Source organism: Gavialis gangeticus, unplaced genomic scaffold, assembly GCF_001723915.1.
Source record: "Gavialis gangeticus isolate Ggan-Ray unplaced genomic scaffold, GavGan_comp1, whole genome shotgun sequence".
In the NCBI taxonomy this organism is placed as follows: domain Eukaryota; kingdom Metazoa; phylum Chordata; order Crocodylia; family Gavialidae; genus Gavialis; species Gavialis gangeticus.
The window spans coordinates 24607144-24621223 of record NW_017729000.1 but is presented as its reverse complement, the minus strand read 5'-3'; the positions used below and the strand labels follow the sequence as shown (position 1 = coordinate 24621223).

The following is a 14080-nucleotide window of genomic DNA, read 5'->3' as shown; positions in this document are numbered from 1 at the left end:
GAAACCCCTTCTGGAGGAACATGCGACTCTTTCCAGTGGCAACAGCAAGTGAAAGAAATGAACTATGCCATGTACTGTACATGTCATGTACTGTTAAGACAAACATTTATGTTTTAAATTAAGTGGGCATGAAGGAAGAAACAAGCTTTACTTTCAAATGAATCATTTAAGACATACGAGGCAAACAGTCCTTTGCAGCAAAAATATCTCCTCCGAAAACATGCATAAGTGGGCTTGTGCTAATAAGCTTGAAGCATTACCGGGACAGATTTTTTTTTACTTTATATTGTATATGTTATAGTTTATTTATAGGCAGATCACTTCACTATTTACAGTACATGAGCGTAGAGATTCTACAGTCTTTGTGATGTAAACAAGAAACCCCGCAGCAGGGGGAGTCTGAAAAAAGAAGCCAGTTCTGAAGTATTTACACAATTTAAAATAGAACTTTTATACCCACTGGATAGATACAGATAATACATTGAGCGATTTGGTTAAATTATCTATGAAACTATAGAATCTGACAATGTAAAAATACAAGAAAACGTTCTCTCGTTTAGAAGGTAGACAGTTAAATCACACTAGAAATAAATCTCTTTTTAAAAATAATAATAACAATAATAATAAAGGAAAGGCATAAGAATTCATGCCATTTTAAGGTTAAAGTATATTACATAAATAAGGACACAATGAAATGGAACTGGGGGGGAAAATTAAGTGAAATATAAAAACCGCTACCAATTTTAAAAAAAACCATCAGACTAAAAACTAGATCTGTAATCACCGAGGGCTCAATCCTGCTCCTTCAGCTTACTCTGTGAGTAAAATAGAGCAGTAAGATACTACTTACTCACCTTGAGTAGGGGTGGCAGAATTGGACCCTTATCATTATTAGCAGTGTCCTTTTGTTTTAAAAAAAAAAGTAGAATTTAACTTTTATTATAAATAACAAAGCAGATGTGCCCCTTTTTAGGTGAAATTCTTACACCTTTCTCAAGAAATGCATCAATTTAATCTTTCTCTCTCAGATACACACACACGCACATATGCGCACATGCACTCTCCCACTTGGTTAACTTTGTTTGGCTCTCAGAGAAATAATGCCCCTTACTGTGCCACCTGGTGTTTTACAACCAGACTTTCTAAGCTACCTGATTCCAGCATCTGTCTAGGAAGAGCAATGGAAACCGGAAGGCTTTATTTGGTTCTATATTGCTCAAGATTGTCAGGGATGGACGATTGTTGCTAAGAACAAAAGATTGTAAAGGCTCAGCTACAGGTAATGTTATATTAAGGATTCAGCATATTTCCAAAAAAAAGAAAATCAGTACAAAAAATAGCTGGTTCTGTAAAGCTTCTTTACATGGGCCAGTGCTGAAATCTAACACTAACACTGTAACATAAGGACTGAGCTGCCGTTTTCACTTCCTGGAGGTAATACAGCTCAGAAAGCTGCACTGAGTAGGAATTAGACATAGAAATTTTCCAGGGGCAACATCGAGATCTACAACCCTGCACTGTCCTCTGCGTTCCCCCAGCCCGGACATTCAGAACAGCTCCTCCTCTCAAGGAGTTGTCATGGGAATCTACTTGACTCCCAAACAGAGAGCTGCATCTCCTGTAAAGCAATGAGACTGTGAAGGGCAATTGGACGCAAAAAAGGGGAATGGGGATTTTCTCTCTTTGTCATATTTTTCCCTCCCTGATAACAACAGGGTTTTCTACATATTTTCCATACATACACATATAGATATAGCTATAAATATAATTTTAAAAAATAAATTCCCCTCCTGGCTGCCCACCCATAACACCCTTTTTTCTACCCATGTTGTCTCCTTGAGACCACACTCTGTTTTTTAAAATCATTTTCTCCCCTTCCCTTTTAGGTGCGTGGTTTGTTCCGTTAGATGCTGTTATGGCTAGGGTTACCCACGCATATGGGGTTGCTGGCATTATAGGTATTACTGGGGAGGGAAGAGATTTACAGAGACTGTGCAAAGAGAAGGGGAATAAAGTAGGAGACTTTAAAATCTTTAAAAGACTTTGTCCCTTTAAAATGCAGGAAACAGCATACAGCAGGTAGAGGAAACCAGGAAAGCTGAACTGAGGTGGATTCCCTTCCTTGGTTGGGGTGCACAGTGCCACTCTCTGCACAGTGAATAAGCCTCTTTCCTCCTGCATGGGACCCACTGGGCTAGGTGGCCCACTCTGTGCATGAAGTGGCTCAGCGATACTTAAAGCTATTCCTTTCATATTACTAGTGCCATTCCTCAAGTGAATACCATTCCCATCCCCAAACTAGGGGACCAGTCCTGGGAGGTGCTGAGTGCCTTTGATTCCTGCTGGTTTCTGTCCCTTGGTGGGTGAGGCCCCCAGTCTGCGCCACACTGGGAATCACCTGCCTCCTGTGATGTGCAGAGGAACCTTTGTGGCTGGGCTCTCAATGGGCTGCACAATGCCCTGAGCTGTGTTGTGTTCCCCTGATGAAGGAGTCATGCCCCATGGGCACAGCACAGACTCCTCCAGGCAAGTATGTCATGTAACCCCTTCCCTGGGACCACACCCAGCCCACTGAAGCTTAAGAAGAAATGAAGAGGGAACCTTTTTTTTTCACCTTAAACCAGTGTGTGGGGTTAAAGAAAGTGAATATTCGCACCTGTGCTTCTCAAGTTCAACATCCAGGCCTCAGCAGCCATGAAGATAAGCCGCAGGCACTGCTTTGAGCTAACTAGCGTAAACTCTGTATACATTCCAAACCCAGCCTCTCTGGTTTTACATTCAGCAGGGCTGGGTTCACAGTCACTGTGCATATAGCCACCGGCAGCAGCACAAGGACACAGTGCTCTGCCCTTGCCATACCCATATATCTGTGCGTTTGTGCACCTGCGTGCATATTGCATAAGTCCTGGAGAAGTTTCTTGCAAAAATATTTTATAGGCTTCAGGCAACATGAAGACCACTTATTGCATTTCTTCCTATCCTAGGATTGCAGTACTGATTGGCTCTGTGCATTACGAGATCTTCCTTCCTCTTCAAGAGTACCTCACTTGATGCGCAGAAGTCTCCTTGGCTGGTGGCCAGCTCAGGAAGTCCAGCCTCATAAAAGCAATATGAGATTTAAAACTGGGTATAGAAACCAATGTTTGCGAAGTGACTGAGTGATTCACACTGAAGGAGGCTCCTTCCAGGTACTGGAAAGATCTCCTAATAGCTGCATTCAACCCTTTCACATTCTTAACGTTTGATGCATTTTCCATCCGTGACCAAAGCCAGCCTTGTGAGCTTTGATCCATCCTTGTACTGAGCAAGGAGATGGAAGAATTCCACTTAGCATTTTTGATTGATCGTTTTCTGAAAAACAGCACAGCACAGGACAGTACTACCCACCCTAATGTGTCGCTATATACATTCTACGTAAGCTCTATAGCAATCACATGTAAACATCATTGTTGTGAGGAAATACTAGGACAGAAAAAGGCAAAGCTACAATGAGGCAGTTGCCAATAGCAGATGCTCCAACCAGGACGGTGTTACCTGTGTAACCTATGTTGGGATGAGAAGCCGGGAAAGTGCCCGTGACCAGATTTTACAGTAGGGTCATAATGCGTTGTAATTACTCTGTGGGCTGGGATTGTAATTGCATGAATATGCTGTATGAGGATTCAGTAAACCTACACTTGGGAACTGTAGTTCATTGGTAATTACCATGGAACTGGCAGTTTTTAGAGCCATGGGCTCTGCATCAGAAAACTGAGATAACCAGGGTAGGATAGGACTGCATTCTGGTGCCCTCCGCATGGTAAATCATACCTCACAGTACGAGCAAGTGCCTATGAAGTCAGTGGAGTAAGGTACAAGTCAGCATGAGGCAGGCACTCAGCATCTGATCTGGGGAATTACTGAGCTGCTGGTTGTGTTCCCTGTAAGATGAAGCATTACCAAAAAACAGAAAATCAGTGCCATGTTCTAGGGGAGACCTCATGGGAATCTAATCTAGCTACTGGCAGAGTTAAGGCTATTAAATTCTATCTACACGGGATGGCTGAACCCCAGTGGTCTCTCCTGCATGTGAAAAACAAACCAAAAATGTGGTGACAGCTTGAGGAGTCGGCAAAGGTATTTGATCCCCACTGTGAAGTGCTTCCTGTCTCTTGCTTTTCTCTAATGGACTCAGTCTCTCCCTGCTCCTGGAAACGGAATGGCTTTAAACTGTACAAGAGAACTCGGTGGATGCTGCTGAACATGATAGTTGTACACCTTGAACACAGCACTCGTGACTGGCCTTGCATGGACCCCAAGATTGCAGGTCTCAGAAACCAGAGGCGAGAGCTGCAGTCATATGCCCAGCAGAGCTGCAGTGTCTCTGCCACCTGTACTCTGCAGGTCGGAAGCCTTGCCTGGGAGGTGGGAAGGGCTGAGAAGAAATGGCCAAGAGTTGTTGCGGGGGTGATGGGATCTTCCAACTTCCTGGTTGTACTGGTAGGTTTATGGCTTATTCAGTACCGGTCAGAGGAGGGCAGTATGCTGGATGGGACAGGGTTGCACAGCTTAGCTGCCATGTCCCTTGCTGTGCTGGCAGTCTCTGCCCTTGCTGCCAGGAGAACTCACCCCGGTTTCCTTGCACATTGTGGAAGCAGTTGTGAGAAAAACAAGCCACTTAGCCCTAGCTCAGAAATCCCTATGATGGAGCAGGAGAGTAGCCAGCAATGCTAGGCAGAGATTCTGGCTGATCATCAACATGGAGATGTGACCTCCCCCAGTGTGGGATTAATGTGCCTGCCAGTGTATTGAGGGGTGACCAAGCTCTACCCCTTGGACAATCCTTCTGGGGAGACTGTGGGCTTCTGCTCTTTTCCCTCTCCCTGGCTCAGAAAGCAGGACGGTGCCTATAATCCATGGTGACTGATGCCATCCAGAGTGTGGCTGGCAAAGATTAACCCCTTGGCGACTGGTCTGATAGCTTTCTAATGCTCCATCCTTGTGGCATTGGGGCAAAGTGATGAAATTGTCTTTCCACAGTTCCAGAGGTGTGAGGTTTAGGCTCACACTGGACTTGTGGCACAGGCCACCCCCCATCAACCCAGCTGTTAATGGTACCTGGTCATTCAGGTGGTGATTCCGAGGCACCTGGACCTGACACTGGCAACATCACTCTTGCATTTCACTGGCTACACAAACCAGTATGACTTAACCAAGCTAGGTCACTGGGCAGCTGGACTTGGGTGGCCCTTTGACTTCCATCACTAATTCCTCGTAAATCCCCTTCCCCGCTCCTACAAAGCTGCACCACTGTAGCACCGTGGCAGTTTCAGTTCAGCTTGTGCCAGACCATTCAACCCTTCATAGTCCAGCAGGCCTAGACAACCCCATGACTGGGGCAGGACTGGGGGCCCAACAGGCCCAGCCATGTAGGCAGGAAGCTTGGCTTCTACAGCAAACCAGGATACCAAAACCTGACCTCAGAACGGTTCAGTCTAGTAATGTGCCAGGCTAGACACTCCACAACCAAGAGGGCAAAGCCTGGCTGGGAGACTGATGTGTGGGCACCTTTCTGGCCTGACTCCATCTGCTCAGCGGCAAATGCCTCATTACAGTGCATAGTTAAAAATCAAGGAAGCGGTACAATAAATCTGAATTACAGTACATCTGAGCCATAAATACATTTTTAAGTATATACTTTTTTTCTCTTCTATTAAAAATTAGTTTATAATCCTGATTCTATTCACAATTAACAATTTCATCATCACACACTACAGACAAAAATGTTATGGTGAACACAGCTGCAACTCCACGACGGGAGCATTGGGGAAAGAGGGGGGAGATGGGGAGGGGCAGTAGTGGACAGAAGGCTTTTACAGGCTCACCCTAGAACAACCAGTCAGAAGCAAGGATACTGATGTGTGGCAGTGGGACATCAACACCATGGGGACTCACAGACAGAAGCAGCTTTGTTCAATGTAAACATCGATTGGAAGGGACAGCAGTCTCTCTCTCGCGCTTACTCTCGTTCTCGCTCGCTCGTTCTTTTCAGATACTTAGTAATTTTTCTTTGAAAACGTAAACATAGTGGAAGTGCCTTGACTGAGGTATTGAGGTGTTCCTCCAAGGTTAAGGCTGTTATCGATGCAGGCTTTGCTGGGCCTCCTGCAGCAGGCTGTCAAAATCCATGGTCTCATACTTGCTTTTCACTGGAGCTAGGGAGGACTCTTCTGCATTGGAATCTGTTGGGAGCAGGGAGAGAACACAACAGGGTCAGGGACACAGGGCACCGGCAGGGACTGTGTAGTGATGAAATGCTTTCTTCGTGTCCATATTGTTACTTAAAGATCAAAGCATCCTTCTAGGAAGCAGGTGTTGTCCCCATTTATCAAAAAGGGTCACCAAGGCTCCATGTCTTACACACGTAGGATACTATATTAGTTATGTTCAGAGGCCTCAACCACTGAGGTCCTGTGTGATAGGTACTCTATAAACACATAGTGAGAAACTGTTCCTGCCCCAAGGAGGCTGAACAAGACAGGATGAAAGGAAGTGATACATTTTGCCTAGGCTCACACCACACAATTGAAAACTGGACCCTAGTCTCCTGAATGCTTGTCTCCAGCTTTGCCATGCTGCCCCCATGACTTAGTGGCAGGAGCTGGGATTAGAATATGAGAATTCCAGTTTCCCAGATCCACAATCAGTCCTGCTGCCTACTCAAAAGAGCTGATGGATTTGAGGCTTCTGTTGGTTTAATTGACAGTTAAAAAAAAAGACAGTGGGTGCATCTACACATGCATTAATGTGCTGTAATTATGACGTGTTAAGTTTCATACATGTAATAACAGGTACTAACTTAATGCGCAGTAATTGGTGCTAGTATGCAGTAGTGCCAGTGCACATCTTTTAAGTGACGCTAATGCACAGTAAACGAATTCTACTGTTTATTAGTGCATTAGCATGGCTTTTTCTGTCACACATTAATGCGCAGCAGAATTAGTCTACTGCGCTTTAAGCGTCTCATATAGATGCGCTCAGTGACACTCTCCCAAAGATATGACAACAGCTCCCCATTTCTACCTAAACCCCTAATGAATCTGGCAATAAAGGAGCCTGTCCTGTAAAAAACCTTCTCTTTTCAGCAAAAGGCAGGCATTTCTCCCTGGAAATCCTGGGCAATGACTTGTTTTCTGTTATAGGCTACTAGCAGTGCCTATAGTTAAGCTCGCTCAACACTTTGCACTAGAATACATTTTTTTTTTTGCTGCTTGATTAGAACTTTGACAAACTTTAACCGTTTGGACCGAAATGTCTCATGGTGGATGTCTGCCTCAGACTGGATTTTTTGGGGAAGTTTCAGCAAACCAGCTTGGCTGTTTCTGAGAGCAAAAGCAAAACATGGTGTTTTGCCCTCCTTAAGAAAACTTCTTAGAATCACTTTGCTGAGTGCTCTGTGCTTTGAAGGATGGGTCTGAAATTTGGCAAAGGATTAAGCTGGACACAGAGGCATGCCTTTTCTTCCTGCCAGATAAAAAATTGTCCAAATTTGGACATGTGATGAGTCTCTAATATTTTCAGTTCACTTGTACCCTTGCTAAGAGAGAGGCAGCTAAATTCTTTGTTGAGTGAGTCTGCACTGAGCAAGCTGCAGCCCAGGGATGCAGGGGCTCAGCAGGACATTTCCTGCCACTGCTCCATGCTTCTGTGTGCTAAAACTAGAAGAAACTCTTTTTAGAGTTTTCAAAGATGCCCCTGCCAGTACTCAGGCAGCATGGGGGAACTGGCTGACTCAGAGGCGAAGGTATGAGGAACGGATTGGAAAGGCTGGGGAGGGGCAGAGGAGCTGGTAACCACTGGACACGCTACAAAGCCTGGAACTGAAGCCAGGACTCTCAACATCCCTTTGCTATCTTGTCAATAGCTGTGAAGCCTACTGGAATGCGTCTCCACTGCTGCTATTGGCAGATCCACATGTAAGTTAGCAGATTTCCTCTTCTGCTACTTACTTGGGAAGCCTGGTTGGTGGACTGTGCTGTACGTGCCAAGCTCCCAACCCTGCTAAGGACTCACATTGAAGGTAGATATGGTTCCACCACAGGATGAATTTTTCCATTAAAGAAAAGAAAAGAAACTGCGTATAAAGGTGCAGGGTCAAGCTGTGCCAGAATTCAGGTGGCCTATTCCTATGTCTCTGTTCTCAAGAGTGGATGCCTCTCCCTTGACAGCCTGAGAGGGCAGGGTCTCTAAGCCAGCAGTGCTTCTGAACCTCCCCTCATGTTCCTCGACATGCAGAGATTTCCTAGTGCTCATGTGCATCCAGGCTCTGGTTTTACATCATGACTAAAGAAACTGTAGGTCCCAGGGAAGTCTGACTGGGGCAATGCATCCAGTCTCCAAATGGCTGACTGAGCTGGCAGGTGACCCACATGGGAATTTCAGATTCTCCTAGGATGGTGTAGACTGCAGGGCTCCCAGCTTGACAGATTTAGGCACTGGCTTTTAAAAGGGGTCATGAACCTCCTTCCCTAAGGGTTTGGCTCCCCAATCTGGCCCACCTGCTTTCTTACCCAAGTCAGTGTATCTGGTCCAGAAGAAATGCCTGAGACCACCATAGCTCAGCTGGAATGATGGCTCATTCCTTTTCCTCAGTGAGGCACCATTCTTCAGTGATAAGGCGGCATCTTCTGAACATCGGTAGGTGATGAAGCCGTATTTATCCCCCCTGAGCAAATGACAGCAATCAAGAAATGACTGGCCCTACTCTTCCTTTCCATCCTGCTCTGCTGGCTTGGTCCAGCTCACCTTGATTATCTGCAGTCCTAACTCCCGCCACTCAGCACCCCATGGCTCTACCATCCTTAAGCTCAAAATGCCACAATCTACCTGTGCCAGGTAACCTCTCTGAGTTAGCTTTAGGGGTTAAATAACAGTGTGGCCCAAAACTAGTGCCAGGAAGGAGGGAGGATGGGAGTTGCCTAATCTCCCAGGAGCTGAGAACTGCTTGAGACCAGATCCTATTACACCTATTAGGTATCTAAGTGGAGTTAGGCACTTATGTGCAATTCTATTCCACCCTGTTCAGGTCCCTGAAAGCCCACGAATGCATCTATTTTTGTAACACACCATCATCTTAGGATGTGGAAAAGCCTGAGAGAGTCCAGAGAAGAGCCACTCATATGATTAGAGACTTCAAGAGCAAGCCATACAAGGAAAGACTGACAGATCTGGGACTGTTCAGCCTAGAAAAGAAAAGATTTTTGGGGGAGACTTGGTGGCAGCTTATAAATATATCAGGGGAGAACATCAAGGGCTAGGTGAACAACTATTCACCAAAGCACCCCAGAGGAAAACCAGAAGCAATGGTCATAAAGTCCTAGAAGAAGGTTTCAGACTGCATATACTTCCGTGAGAAACTTCTTCATGGTTCGCGTGACCAGACTCTGGAATAGACTCCCAGCAAGGTGGTGCAGGCATCTACCCAGGAGATCTTCAAAAAGAGACTGGACACGCACCTTGCTGGGGTTATTTGACCCCAGCAGTCTTTCCTGCCCAGAGCAGGATGATGATCTCATGAGGTCCCTTCCAGCCCTAAACTTCTGTGAATCTATGAGTCTTACCCTTAAGACTGAGTTACAAAAAAGCAGAGGGGGGAAGGAAGAAGACAATGCCCCACCCACATTTTAATTAACTGTTTTTCAGGGACTTGAGCAGGGGTGGAACAAAATCATACTTAGGTGCCTATGTCCATTGCCCTTCCAAATAGGTGGAACAGAATCTGATCCTGTGTAATTTAGTTTACTGACTGCATCATGTGCAGAAACTGTACAGTGTGTTTCACTTCACCTCTGGTACTTTGTCAAGTCCCCTATCTTCCTGCACACATTCACACCCAAGGAGAATTTGCAGACAGTTCTGCTAACCCCTTCGAGTGCTGGGATGTGCTGTAGGCACTGGGCTCAGTACCACATTTATATGTTCCAGTTTAATATGAGGGTGCCTCAGCCAGATGAGCTGCACACCCTGCATGCTCAAGCCATGGAGGACACTTCTACTGCTCAGTTTCTTCTGCACCTGCAGTGAGGGAGGTTCGAGCAACACTCTGCAGACATACCTGTTTTTCCTGGTCAGGACCTGACACTCAATGATCTCGCCAAACACCTCAAAGCGTTTCTGCAGCTCGCTGGAGCTCATGCTGCTGGAGAGGTTTCTGATGTACACCATCCGGCCTTCATTCTGTGCCAACACAACCAACACTGCTTAGGTGTATCCTCCTCCCAGACCTTCTTCATCTCTTTCCCCCTGCTACTGTCTTGGCACTATGCTGATGGATGCTGGTGAGTCACAATGCTGGACAGTGCTGTCATATTTCTGAGCACATGCATCATCAACCAAGCTAAAGCAGGGACACAGCCCTTCTGGGCAAGCAGCTCTCTCAGAACATATGTGATCCCTCTGCACTCCATTTTCTTTCCTTTCTTTCTTTTTACTATTCCTTCAGCCCTTACAGATTTTGCTTGTGGAAGTACAAGAATGTTATTGAGTATTCCTGAGGAACACTTGCTAGGAATTTACATGTGTGTGCATGCGAAAGAGAGAGAGAACAAGGCAATACAGAAGAGCAATACATTTCCCTCTCTCCACACATGCAAACATGCAGACTCTCCATGTACATCTATTATTCTTTATGTGCAGTGAGGCTTAGCTTAATAATCACGTAGCAATTTCAGGTAATCCCCAAATTCCCAATAGTAATTGCTAATTCCAAGTGCACTGAATCCCCCAACATAGGATGCTCTGGATTCCTCCCATGCCAAGGACTCTGTGTATTGCCAATCTCCAATTGCTTCTGCTTTATTTTTTTCCTATACCCTTGTTTAAAATTGGCTCTGCACCAAGGGTTGCTGAAACCAGGGCCAATACGCTCCACCATCTCCCTTTTGGAGCGGGAGATGAATGGAAGGTCTGTGAAGGGCTTTGTCTGAACATTTAAATAGGCTGCAGCAGGATGAAGCTGCCAGCTCCTGTTGGAAGTCATGCTGCTTCCGCCTCATTCAGGGCAGCACCGGCTTGGAGCTCACAGGTCACTTACAATGGCCTTTTCTCTCCTCTTCTCCATCTGGCTCCGGCTCGCAGTTCCACCTTGACATTGCTCACCATTTTCACATCTGTTTATAAAGAAGCAAGAAAGAGGTGTTAAACCTTGGATGGATGGGGGTCTTGCCAGGGGGCTTGGGAAAGCAAAAGGAAAATGAGACACAACTGAGTTTACAGGATCTGGCACCAGTTTTGAACAAACAACTTAGGAGCCTCTGGTGGAGCTGGTTCCACTGGAGCTGGGTGTGGAGCAGCCAGGGAAGGAGCTGGTTTTCCAAACCACACTGAGCTTCTCTAGGACTTGTTCTAGCATTTAAGACACAGCATTATTCCCTGTTCCCTGGAACAGCCCAAACCCCCCTGCCACCCAAACACTGACTATAACCTCTCCACCATCTAACTCAAACAGGTCAAGCATTAGCTCAGCAATTTCAAGAGGCTGGTGATGCAGTGCCATTTATTTTCATGATTTTTTTTATGTACAAAATCAACCAGGGAGGTGAATTAATGGGAATTTTCTTGCTGTTAGGCTGGACTTTTGGAAGAAACTCAGATCAATGTGCAATTGGCACTGTGGAGGCATTCACAGCTAACCCTGAACCATCTGGTATTTTTGGGCTGATATCAGATGCTGAACACCTGTGTAGCCTGTGGCAGTGAGTGCTTAGATTTAGTCCATGGGGGAAGGCAGAGCCTTTAGAAAATAGTAGGATAGTTTTGTAAGGTAGTATTTTCATTGGGTGTTCATCTCAGGGAGGGTAGGGTCCTCATGTCCATAATACTGATAGGAGACAAACAGCACTCAGCCTGTCTACAGCCACTGCTTCTCAGCTGAGGATCTCAGTGCTGTATGGAGCATTTTGCATTTTCCTCACTTGACAGATGGCTCCATGCCTCTGTTTTCCCAATGGAGTGACCTGCCCCACAGCAGCAGAAGTGGAGTAGACAGCCCATGCTATTCACCAGCCACTCCTCCAGCCCAAATATGAGCCCCCCAGGGACTTCTATTCACTTGTGGCTAGCTTGTGAGTTAGGATCCAACAACTGCATCCCTCCCTTCCTGCCAGCTGCCCAGTTGTTACCTGAAGGCCCGTCTGTTTGCTGGAGACCTGGACCTGCAGCATGAAGACCCGGAACTGGATCTGCTCCGGGAACAGTGGTGTATACTGGTCCTGGCAAGTGGGTTTCTCCGCAGACACAACTTGGATTCCAGTGGACTCTCCCAGTGTTCCTCCTCCTCCTCTTCCTCCTCTTCCTCCTCTACCGGGGACCCACTCTCACTGCAGCTGTCCTCAAAGACAGTGTCATAATCAAGGGTCTTGCAGGTCAGATACTCATCTTCAAGGGCACTGTCCAGAAAGCCAAAGTGCTTGGTTAAGCTGGCTCTGATCTCCTGGTCTCTAAGTTGTTTAGTACCCTCCTTCCACAAGGCCTGGCCATTCTCCTCCTTGCTGCCCTGGACAAGTCCCTGGTAATGTGTATCTGGCACCCTTCGCTTGTGCTCACTTGCTGTGTGGCTCAGGGGCTCCCAGGACTTCAGCACCTTCCGCTGGAGCACGGCCTCAGGTTTCATTACTTGGCAGTAGTCGTGGTCCCCGAAAGAGCGAGAAAATGGGCGTTTCAGCACTCCCTGCTGCTCTAGGGGAGGAGGACGCACAGCAGCGCGGCTCAGGTGGGCATAGAGCTCTGTCTGTTCTGGGTGCTTCTTCAGGAGTCTCCTGGAGGTCGCTGTGTCTGCTGCGGCAGTCCTTGGCCCCGGAAGGGGAGGGAGGATGGCTACTTTCTCCTTTTCTGGCCCATGGTGAATGTCTGGCTTATACAGGTCCTCCTCAGCAGGCTTGTATGGCGGAGTGGTAGGCGGTGTGAGACCTTAAACCCCCAACAAACCACAAGAGTAAAACCCTTTGAGGAGTTTTCCTGCCGAGGCAGTATGACTTTGTGCCATGTCAGCACAAGCTAGATCAAAGTGACCCTCACGAAGGCTACCCCCACTCAACCTAGTTGTAAATGGTACCTGGCCTTTTGGGCTTAGGAGTCAAAGGGGGATGGAGGTGATGCTGACCCCATCACTCCCTTAGGAGTTAAGATGGAAACTACCCTTGTATGCCCAGTAAACCATCTCAGCTTGGACATCTTGGGGTTGGACTTTCCCCCCACATGTCCTGAGAGAATCTGAACAACAAAGGGAAGGGAGCATGGCCTCTTTACATGAATGGCTTACCTGCTGTCCCACACAGCTCTACAGTTAGCACTTGCTCAAAGTTCCTCTTCCCAAATGTAGTGTCACTAGAGAGAAGAAAGTTAGAGGTGGGCAGGTGTTAAGATGCACGTCAGAGAAAAAAGCACTCTAGTCAGGTGCTGAAAAACCTGGCCTAAGGACACAGGCAAAACCAGAAAAAGATGAGGGAATGCAACCCCAGGAGGATGGCAACTCTGAGCCTCTCCAAATTCTGGCAATGCCTGGAGGGACTAGAAACCCAGTGGAGATACAGAAACAGGCAGTTAGCAGCAAACTCCAGCCAGTGCCAGGGAGAGAAGATGCCCTTCCTGCCTTCTCCCTAGCACGCAGGAATAGCTTGCCCCGAGTCTGAAGTCCTGATGCAATGCTATCATTCTTGATGCCATTATGCAACAAACAAAGGCCACAGTTTGTGACATGTGTCTTCCCTTCTGCACATCCCCTATTAGCCTGTCTGTTAATGGACATCTAGTCTTAGAATCAAAATGTGTGTCCCCAGTCAGGGTGAGCTCAGGCTCATTTTGAAGATCTGCTGAGCCAGCCTGGCCCCAGCATGCATACATTTCCCTGAGGGGTGTTTACTTTTGCACTTACGTTTGTGTCAAGGACAGCGCAAGACACCTGGGTGTTTCTGAAAGAGAGAGAGAAGCATGTGTCATAAAATTATTCATTCAGGTAACCAAATAACACACTGGATAGAACTCAACCTGGATTATTTATTGATGAAGAAATTGAGGGGCTGTTGGATTCTCTTCACTATTTAAG

At 46.6% G+C, this 14080-nt stretch overlaps 1 protein-coding gene across 1 annotated transcript in view; it reads right to left on the bottom strand.

The window, feature by feature from the left end:
- Positions 1-426: 426 nt before the first annotated feature.
- Positions 427-14080, bottom strand: part of PPARGC1B (PPARG coactivator 1 beta) — a 32928-nt gene continuing 19274 nt past the window's right edge. Inside the window, exons 6-12 of the mRNA XM_019505989.1 lie at positions 13910-13946; positions 13298-13362; positions 12159-12945; positions 11072-11147; positions 10094-10215; positions 8550-8704; positions 427-6221 (exon numbers count right to left, since the gene is read on the bottom strand). Coding sequence (XP_019361534.1) covers positions 6118-6221; positions 8550-8704; positions 10094-10215; positions 11072-11147; positions 12159-12945; positions 13298-13362; positions 13910-13946 — 1346 coding nt within the window. The 3' untranslated portion in view covers positions 427-6117. The remainder of the gene's footprint in view (positions 6222-8549; positions 8705-10093; positions 10216-11071; positions 11148-12158; positions 12946-13297; positions 13363-13909; positions 13947-14080) is intronic.